At 38.9% G+C, this 10,501-nt stretch overlaps 2 protein-coding genes across 2 annotated transcripts; both read right to left on the minus strand.

Moving 5' to 3' along the window:
• Positions 1–211: 211 nt before the first annotated feature.
• On the minus strand, positions 212–2,193 carry LOC124156549. The gene is made up of 7 exons (XM_046531157.1): positions 2,048–2,193; positions 1,595–1,735; positions 1,442–1,507; positions 1,266–1,331; positions 926–1,188; positions 510–699; positions 212–395 (listed from the first exon to the last, which is right to left on the minus strand). Exons 1-7 carry the CDS (start codon positions 2,163–2,165, stop codon positions 271–273), a joined length of 969 nt encoding a protein of 322 aa, XP_046387113.1. The 5' UTR covers positions 2,166–2,193; the 3' UTR covers positions 212–270.
• A 4,500-nt stretch (positions 2,194–6,693) lies between these two features.
• On the minus strand, positions 6,694–9,764 carry LOC124155276. Its single transcript, XM_046528996.1, has 2 exons — positions 8,844–9,764; positions 6,694–8,193 (listed from the first exon to the last, which is right to left on the minus strand). The coding sequence occupies exon 2, from the start codon at positions 8,179–8,181 to the stop codon at positions 6,694–6,696; it is 1,488 nt and encodes a 495-aa protein (XP_046384952.1). The 5' UTR covers positions 8,182–8,193; positions 8,844–9,764.
• Between the last annotated feature and the right edge of the window lie 737 nt (positions 9,765–10,501).

A 10,501-nucleotide genomic window follows, 5' to 3' on the forward strand; every position in this document is an offset into this window, starting at 1 on the left:
AAAAAGTAGACAGCCATCAACCAATCTCCCAAGGTTTTGGTTCCTTGGCAAATAGTATCAATTACCTAGATGTTAAGCTGGCAGAGGCTGGATTAACAAATGCATTCCTCATCCTGTTAATAAATCACCTGAAATTATAAAACGAACTGACAATAAAGGCAACTAAACCACTAATGGAAGGAAGCATGGGAAGTCATAAGTAGACATATAATTCACTTTACAGGCATGAACAATTTTTTATTGGACACGAAATGGGAACAATATCAACAACTAAACAGCAGGAACATTTTTTTTTTCGGCATACTTCAAACGGTCTCCTGCATGCTGCAGCCACTGCTTGGCTACTCTCTCCAAGCTGGCAATGTTGCTTGAACAATGGGACTCCATTACAGCAGCTGGAAAATATATTCATCATAAGGGTGATAGAAAATAACTATAAGGCTGAGGAAATGATTAAGTAGACTTCATAAGCCACCTAAATACCATTCAGGAGGAAAACTTATTCATACCAATCAATGTATCTGCAAACTTAGTAGTTCTTAAAGACATGGTATCTTGGGAGCACCCTCCTTTCTTGCTCCCATGCTGTGGACCAGTCCACGTCAGTTGATATGCTAACTCATTAGTCAGGAGGGTCGACAACACCCTCCTCAGGTGGGCATCTCCACTTGCTCCTCCAATGAGTTTTACTTTCAGCTTCTGCGAAGTGCAAGAAAGATCTCAATTAGAATGTTTTGGATCATCATACCCAGTTCCTAAGGAATTCACAATGCTTATTATTTCAGGAAAATGTTTAAAATTCATAATGCTTATTATTTCAGGAAAATGTTTAAAATTCATGGCTCATTACTACAATGAAAACCTTGCATAGAAACAATATATTTCACATCTTAAGAAATATGAATCAATTGAAGATATGGCTCACCAACTGTTTCCGGGCTTGCTCATCACTCAGTAGTTTTCCCTCAAAAGTTGTAATTTCTCTGACTGACTTTAATGGAAAAGTTGGCAGAGCATCTAATGTGCTCGACATTTGGGCACCAGAATAACTCTCTAATCCTTCATTTTGAAGGAATGCCAGCACAAAGTCAAGCTTATTACTTAGCGTCTCATTCTTCCTTTCCATATTATCTAATCTGGCATGCAAATTTGCAAATTCTCTTTTCATTAGAGCTGCAATGTTATATTCTGAAATATAGTATGCAATGCAGGGATTAAACTGATTGATAAAGACATATTAAAACCAAGATTTGAAGTAAATATACCTCCTCCAACGTCATCTGTCTCTATAGGAGAAGGCAGAGGTCCTTCTTGATTGTCACCACCAAGACCTGAAAACAAAAATAGCAATTCAATGCCAAATATAACCTCTTTCTGCAAATCACCTTCTGAATGACAAATTACATAATCCATTATCATCCATCATTAATATATTTCCTACCATTCGTTTCCACATTAATTTTGACCGAACTTGGTCCACTTTTAGATGCACAATTTTCATGAACTTCTGGAAGGCAAAGGTAAGGCATCATTATTGGGACTATTTAAATTCCTTCAACACAAACTTTGTCCATACATTATTGAGAAAACCAACCATTTTCAATGATGCCCGACTTCATAGTATTTGATGATTTTTTAATGCTTCCACTGCACTGAGGCCTTTGAATGCCTTTAGTGTGTTCTCCACGAGACAATCCCACAGGTGGAGGGGGCAACTTATCTAAAAGATCATCACCTAGAATAAAAGAACATATTTGGAGAACAATTACTCTTTCGTCAGGCTTTTAAGAACAACAAACAACTTTTGTTGTTCTTGAAAGCCTGACGAAACCAGCAGCTTAGCACGGCGAAACTGTTGCCTAATACTATGAAATTAATTGATTGCAAAACCAAAAGCCTGAATACCATAAACAATGAGCTACAAAAATCGACAAATAAAAGATAACTCCTATTGAGGCTGAGGAGCAGTAGATCCTTATCCACCAAGAACATCCAATCCTCAGTGGATGAGGAACCATCCAGTATTCATGATGGAACATATTCCTACCTTCACTTCCAAGTTCCACCATATCATCAAAATGTTTCCTTTTTCTCTGCCTCTTCCCTTTGTTCCCTTGGGTTGCCCAGAGTATATGATCCTCATCCTCAGTGCTAACCTGAGCCATTCTGCTCTCCACTTTTCGTGCTTGCTCCTCGGTATAGAATAGAATAGAATAGATATTTATTATGCTCTGGGAAAAAACCCTTGGAGCAAAAAACACAATTTACAAAAATAATGGCTCATCAAAGCAAAAAGTTCATGAAAAATGTCAAGTAAAGTTGTTTGATACGCACCTATAAAAAAGAAATAACACGTAACAAGGATTGAAATTTGACATCATAGGCAGACGGAATATAGTACATAATACATAATAATGATACATAATAGGCTGTATTTTCGTGGGAGTTTATTTTAGCTCTCCACTGAGTAAATCCATGTACAATTTAATTTTAAAAGCATGGATGGAGCCCCTCTGTCCAAGATCCTCAGGGAGAGAATTCCAGAATTTTGATCCCGTTATCAGAAATGATTTCTGGTAGATATTAGTACGTGGAGTAGGATAACATAAATAGTAATTTTTGCGAGATGACATATGGGTGGTTACTGATCTGTTCATAAAGATTTCCCGGAGATAATTAGGGATTCTCTCTCTGAAAATCTTAAAAAGAAGAGCACCGAGTAGATATTTCCTTCGATTACAAAGATTTAGCCAACCAAGGCTGATTCTGTACTGTGATACATGAACATCCTTTCTTAAATTGAATACATATCTTACACATGAATTAAGTAGCCTTTGTAACTTTTTATCCAGCTCTTTAGGCATGTCATTATAAACAAGACTACAATAGTCAAAGGAAGGGAATACCAGGGTAGAAATTAACATTTTTCGGGTGGATATAGGAAGTAAGTGCTTGTGCAGTTTTAGTTGATACAGTGTGATATTGACTTTATTACAGATTTCGTTCACATGTTGGTTCCAAGACAAATTTTTTGTGAGGGTTAGTCCAAGAGTGCGAACAGAGTCGCTGAACGGTATTTGATGGTCACCAACTACAACTGGAGGAAGGTGATTATAATCTATTTTGTTTAGGATCCTTGAGCTACCGATGATTATTGCTTTCGTCTTCAAACAGTTCAGTATGAGGTGGTTTTTACCCACCCATTTTGTGATTTCTCTCACGTCATGATTCACTAGATTAATACTATCAGCTATGTTTTTAATCGAAGTATGGATGTATATTTGAAGGTCATCTGCATATATCATATATTTACAATTTTTAATCGCAATTGAAATGTCATTGACAAATATAGAAAATAGCAGAGGTCCCAGGACAGATCCTTGAGGAACTCCGAAAGATACTGGAGCCCATGCGGATAAGTTATTTTCAGGTCCTAAGACTGCTTGAAATCTATTGCCTAGGTAGGAGCAGAACCAGTTTAAAGCTGAACAAGAGAAACCAAGCTTCACCATCTTATGGATTAGTAGATTATGATCAACTCGATCGAATGCTTTACTGAAATCAAAAAGAACTAGTATTGTAACCATACGCTTATCAATATGAAGTCGAATGTCATCGGTTATCTTTAGTAGTGCCGTCTGCGTACTGTATCCATGCCGAAAACCTGATTGCATAGCGTCAAGTTTGTTATTGTTATTTAGGTACTCTGTAACTTGCTTGAAAACAATTCTCTCCAACATTTTCGACAGGGCGCACAGAATAGAGATTGGCCGGAAGTCAGAAGGTAATTTTGCATTTTTTGTCTTCTTTATCGGACGAATAAGTGCTTTTTTCCACTCCGATGGAAATACTGAATTATCGAGAGAATGGTTGAAAATTTCAAGGATGTAAGGTAATAGGGCATATTTGGCAAGTTGAATAATCTTTACTGGAATGTCGTCAACTCCAGTGGCATTTGACTTGGAGAACTCCAATACTTCGATCAGAGTCTCAGGAGTTACGTGCTTAAAGTAAAAGTTGTTATCACTGAATGGTATAACTCGCTCAAGTCTGGAGTTAGCTGGGGCATCATTATGACTAATCGTAGTTGACAAAAAGTAGGAGTTTAGCTGATCGAGAGTTATATTTGGGGGTAGAGAAGAGTCCCGTCTTCGAACCAGCCCAAGATTTCGAAGCTCACGCCAAATCAATTTCGGGTCTCTCTGCGAGGAAAGCTTCGAGGAATAAAACTGGCGTTTACTGTCATTGATGGCTGATTTAACGCGATTTCTAAGTTCCTTGTATTTTTGTCGCAGAGTGGAACAACCAATGCGTCGAAAGGCACATCGCGCTTGGTTGCGTTCTTTAATCATGAGTTTTATCGTCTCATTCAGCCAAGGAGGTGTTCGGCGTTTAGGCCGACATACCCGTAAGGGAAAAAAAGTGTCAGAGCAACTAGCTATGTTTGACGTGAAACAACCAAGTTTTCCATCGATAGAACTAGAGTTAAAAACACCATTCCAATCCATCGCTAGAAGCGCATCATGAAGGCACCGGGAATCAATGTTTTGAAAGTCACGGAATCTGAAAGAGGTGGGTGTGACAGACATAGATAAACTGAAGTTGTAGGTAATTTCAATCAAGTCATGAGACGACAGGAAGGGGACAGAAGTCTGAGAGTATTTTGAAACTTTTTCCAGATCGTCGACGATACAGAGATCTAACAGGGTAAGACTTTTTCCTGTGTGATGCGTTGCAGCATATGGTACAAGATGGAGATTGTTGCAATGCACAAAGTTATGCATGTATTTACCATCATAATTATTTCGTATGAGGTCAGCATTGAAATCACCAAATATAACAATATTTTTAAAGGTAGGGGCATAGTGCAAAAATGCATTTTCAAAGTCTATGGGGAGTGCCGTTTTAGGAGGCCGATACACGACACATAGCAGTAATTTCGAGGAAATTTCACTATGTATTTCTGATATAATAAATTCAGAAGTATGGGAGTAGGTGCCGGGGGAAGTGGCAAGAACATTTACATTCAAATTCTTTCGTACATATACGCCAACACCCCCACCACCTTTACCAATTCTATCATGTCTAAATATATTATAACCATTCATTGTAACCATCTCATCTGGTATGCGTTCTTTTAGCCAAGTTTCGGACATGCAAATTATGTCGTAGGTTGATTCCTGAAAGAAGAGGCAGAATTCATCAAAATGGCCAAATAGGGATTGACAATTAACGTGGCACAGAGTTAAATCTCTTGAGATCTTCTTGTGAGCAAGCAATGACTGAGTGTTAAAAAAAGATTGGCAATTAACACAACATATCTTAATGCAATTAGATTGAAAAACTCTTTGAACCAGATGGCAGCCCTTGGGTTGACAAGTTGGTTGCTAATCCACCAATGAAGAAAGTTTATCAGTATCCTCCGTCGAAGAAATGGTGAGGCGCTCGGAACCGTCTTCTTTGCGAACGTAAATCCTTCCATTGCGCACCCAAACATACTTGATTTTGCCATTTTTCTTCAAGTCGCGAACCACTGAGTACAGTTTACGATTGAAAGGCGTAAGGGATTCATTTACGTACACTGGGGCCGCAGGAGAGAGGCTGAAGCCTATATCTTTGGTAGTGAAATTTCTCTTCCCACTACGGGCGATACGATATACTACGGTATCTGGAGTGAAAGAATGAATTTAGTTTCACTTCCTCTCAAATCTGTCCACCATTAGAAAACATTTTGTATTATCATACCATAAGGCCCTAGTATTCTATCATAGGTATCTTTATGCCAGGTAGCATCAGGCTCAAGCTGACGAGAAACAGCAGTCCTCGATGACACATTTCTTGGCCACCTGTAGACTCCTTCTACTTCATTAATCCAGCTGCTGGGAATAGATGCACACCAGTCTTCAGCTAACACAACATAGTAGTACATCTGCAATTGAAGTAAGAAGCATAATAATATAATATCAAACTTTTGGTATACCAATACATCCGTGGATATAGTATAGAACTACAAACCAGAAGACCAAGGTTTAACATTTCCAAATGTACAGGAACACCTCTTTTCTTCAAATAATTTTTCTTTCATGCTGTATGAGTATGCAGCAAGGGAAAATAGCAGACTTTTTCACTGCTATATGGTAGGCGAATAGCCTTGGAAAGAATCTGGTCAACATTGATAATTTTTTCTGTACTCCACTTCCCTCCGACATGAATATCCAAGGAACGAGAATCCAATGGATAAAATGGCATGCTTTCCGATTCCTCTAGCACATTGCCAATCACAACAGGAGTGTCATTCTTTACTCCTATCACTGCTATTTTTACAAGCTCCTTAGTTCTCAAGAAGCAGCAATTGTTTGCAGTACTTTTACTAGATAACACAAAATGGTTGAACTCTAATTTTTCATATGCTGCACACAACCCAGCAATCTTTTTATTTAGTGGCTTCAACATAATTGGGTACTTCTTGATTGGATGACCCTCGGGCTTTTTAAGCATTGACTTTTCATGCAGGCGGTTATGCAACTGTGAAAGAGGTTTTACCTGTTTCCTAAGAGCCCTTTTCATGACTCCCAAGTGATTTTCAAATGGAAATGCACTAAATGCATCCAAAGGACAACCTAGTCCTTTCACATCATTGGCCAAATGAATTAGGTTGTGAACATTATATATGAGTGCTTCTTTGCCATATAACTAGCTAAAAGACTTCACAAAATACATAAGCAAACTTCTGGCATATTCATTGTACACAATGCAGTTTACTTCATCACAGAGAATTGAAATAGCTACGTGAAGACAAAGAAAATGCCTTAAATACTTCTCTGGCAGATAGTTATGCAGAAGAGAGGGTCCCACATAAAGAAGAAAGAGCCGGAATTCTGTTGCCTTGTATCGGCAGACATCATCAAAGTTTCTGGTTTTTCGTGCAAATTCAACACCAATCCATGAGGCAACTGAGATTAATCGCCTGGAAAGGCACTCCCTTCTACGAGGTGGTAGTTTCAACTCGGCATTCCCCTTTCTCCAAAGCAGTAGCAGCTTCTTCATAACACCTAAACAAACTAAATGCATGTAATCTAGGGGAAATTGGCTGACCATTCCCAACTCTGCAATTTCTTCAAACGGGGAAACACCCACATGATGTCCAATGTCTGCCCGGCAACGGAATGACTCATCAGTTCTAAGCTGACAGTTCAAGTCACTGAGGATGATACGATGGTTGCTCTCATACCCTTTCTGAATGCATTTTCCACAACAGTTAAAACCCATGTGACCCTTAGTGGCTGTAACAAATGAGCGGGCAGGAGTGTCACAAATGATAGCTCTTATTTTTATTCCAAATGACTTTTTGTCATTTTGAAATCCACTTTCCTGCAACATTTTGAACTCTTCTACCAATTCTTTAAGCAATTCTTGTGGCGTTAAAGTTAATTTTCCATAGCTGTGATGTACTCCTATTACAAATGGGGATAGCTGTACTTTTTTACAATATATCCGTCCTAAAATAGCCCAAAACACACTTCTACTGCTTTTTGCTAAAGGGAGGCCATCAATGTTTAAATCTATTTCAATAACGTCACTGAAGCAATCACTATCCACTTTCTGCAATTGTTCACCCAATGCCTTTTTTAGGCCATAATGCAAATATTCGCCACAACTAGTTTTTTTTAAGTTGTTGCTTCTTGGTGTGCATAACAATGCTCTAGCAGTGGTAGGAAGACCCTCCAGCTTACCTTCTGAGACCAATATTTTTAACAGCTTGTCCACAGTACTATGAGCTACATTGTTTTCAATGCTCCAATGGGCAAGGGCGTTCTTTAATTGACTTTCATTGGCATGAAACTGTGGTTCTAATGTTCCACGGGCAATATCCCTTTCAGGTGACTGATCATTATCAACAACTGGAGTTGAGGGCAAGTCTGTGACTGAAGGTAAGATATCAGTGTGTTCTGAAGGTGAATGCAGATGAGCAACGTCTATTTCATCAAAGTGATTAGGCAATGCATCCACGTCACCAGTAGAGTGATTAGGCAATGCATCCACAACACCAGTAGAGTGATTAGGCAATGCATCCAGTTCACCGGCAGTACTACCAGAGCTGTTGAATTGTAGTCGTATTTTCTTAAGCCTTCTATATTTTTGACTCTCCGAGAGATCAAGGAATGATTTCTGCTTCCTCATATCAATTTCAACCTGCAGGAGGAATAGCAAATTCAAAGGGATAGAGTATGTTTTAAAGGCCAGATATTTAAATGTCACAATAAAATTATATTATTCATATCCCAGGCAGATAAACAATAATGTTAGCATTAAATACACATTTAAAATGTACAGTCCTGTTCAAAAAAATCTTAACACCTCGGGGCCGAAAAATTCTAATGTAATCTTATGCTAAAATTTCAGGCTGATATTGTGATAGCCGGCAGCCACTATTTTCCACCGTAGAATTATGTTTGGTATGTTTGATAAAAAGAGTCATGGTCAATAACCATAATTTCTATTTATATGTCGATAAACAGATTCAACACATAATTTCCCTTCATGACTGTCGTACCGTGTCATATTTTTGTTTATCAATTGTGCTAATGGTTTCTACATATTATTATATTATTCTAGTTCCTCAAAATAGATTAAACTGGAATTTTCATCATGGTACACCCTTACGCACATGTAGAGCAAGATCAGGGTGAATATAATAAACAATTCATGAACACATCTCACCCGCCGCAATTAATTATATTTAATAAGGGTGTTTGTGCGATAAAGTCCAGTCTGGGAGAATTTTCTCCCAGACGACCCTATCGCTCATTTGCCGATATTAGTATTGTATGAACGTTACTCACCTCGATTTTCAGCACGATGTACACTTTCTGCGAACCAGACGAGGTGCAAGATGCACACGAGGGTCCGATAAAACAAGCCGATCCCAGGAAAAACGGGTCGAAACAAAGCCGGATCAGTAGAGCGGTCCAAAGAAGGTATGGTGATAATATTTTTTTAGGAATCCAAAGGAAGAGCAAAGAAGGATGATCCAAAACATGTCCCGATTCCGTGAAGGGTTCAACAGCAGGGCGAGAAAAAAATTAGTCACGTAAATATATTTCATTGCGAACTCATTATTATAAATTGTGCAAAAGGAATGCATACGAACCAAACTGACCTCGGAAATTCAAGACGATGTCCGGGCACGCACGCGTCCTACGACGACACTCAAGTCCACCAAATGTCAAAACAGACCCAGAAAAATCGGGCAAGTAAAACGATGCAATAGTCCGATTCAGGCAGGGTGAAAATCAAAGAAAGTCCGAAGGAGGCAGGGTCAAAATAGATTCACTGAGCGGAATGTCCAAAGCGGTGCGAGGGTCGAAAACGGGAGAGAGAGGTCCAAATTACGCGCGAAGTCAATAATGGTTCCGTTAGGGTAGTTCAATCAGGTGCGGAGGTCAAAACAGGAGAGCAAAGTCCAAACGAAGCAGAGGTCAAATAATACAAGAAGCCGAGTCGCAAAACAAACACACCGAATCACAAGGAAACCCACGCGCCCACGCCAACTAACAACTGAATGTGTCGTTTCTGTGGTCTACCACAAGGGGGCCGATTGTGTAACTATGGTGTAACTTTCCGTTCGTATTTTCGCAATACCGCCATTTTAAATTTATTCCGCGCGGAATTACGAAGTTACAGGGGAAATAAGAATACAGGAGAAATATACCCACACCGTTGGAATGGTGGAGAATTAAGAAAAAATGTACTTTATAATCCATTGGTCCAATCTTTGGTCTATAAATGTCTCCTCAATTTAGTATATCTCAAAGACATTATACGTCTCTATTTTTTTTAATGTCTTACGTTCAGAGGCAAGTTCACCCTCATTATTTGGGAAATGCACTCGTACATTAACTTGTACGTGTAAATATCCGTGTAACCAGACCTTTAGACCTACTACTAGTCGAGTCGAACAAGAGTCACACAGCATGAGCCGTGAAGACCTCTTTAAGACCTCCTAGAGTCGAGTCTAAAAGAGGTCTCACGTACGACCTCTTATATGACCTCATCACGACTCCTGTGTTGACTGGGACGTTTTTTCATCATATGTGTTTTTCTGAATAAACATCATCCCATGTTTCATTTTGCAGATCAAAAGCCAGCAGCTGAATGTCGTTTGTATGAAAATACCTGTTATACACAAAGTATGACCTGTGGTTTATAGTTTCATTTACACTTGCACCAACTAAAATACCTTTATGATCTGAAAAGCCGCTGCTAAAAATAGAACCAGGACGTTTTTCCTTGCCTAAGTTAGTAATTATTTGATCAATGATGGTCACACTCATTTTCGTAACTCTGGTAGGTTTGATAGTTTGAGGCGTAACTTGGTGAAAGCGATTCATAATTAAATTAAAAAGGACTTTGTGCTTTCACATTAATATTTATTCACGACCATGGTTTCAACGTAAGACGTCATCAGGTGAACTCTACAGAGGTCCATCACATCCTTTTA

This window comes from Ischnura elegans, chromosome 3 (genome assembly GCF_921293095.1).
Source record: "Ischnura elegans chromosome 3, ioIscEleg1.1, whole genome shotgun sequence".
NCBI lineage: Eukaryota > Metazoa > Arthropoda > Insecta > Odonata > Coenagrionidae > Ischnura > Ischnura elegans.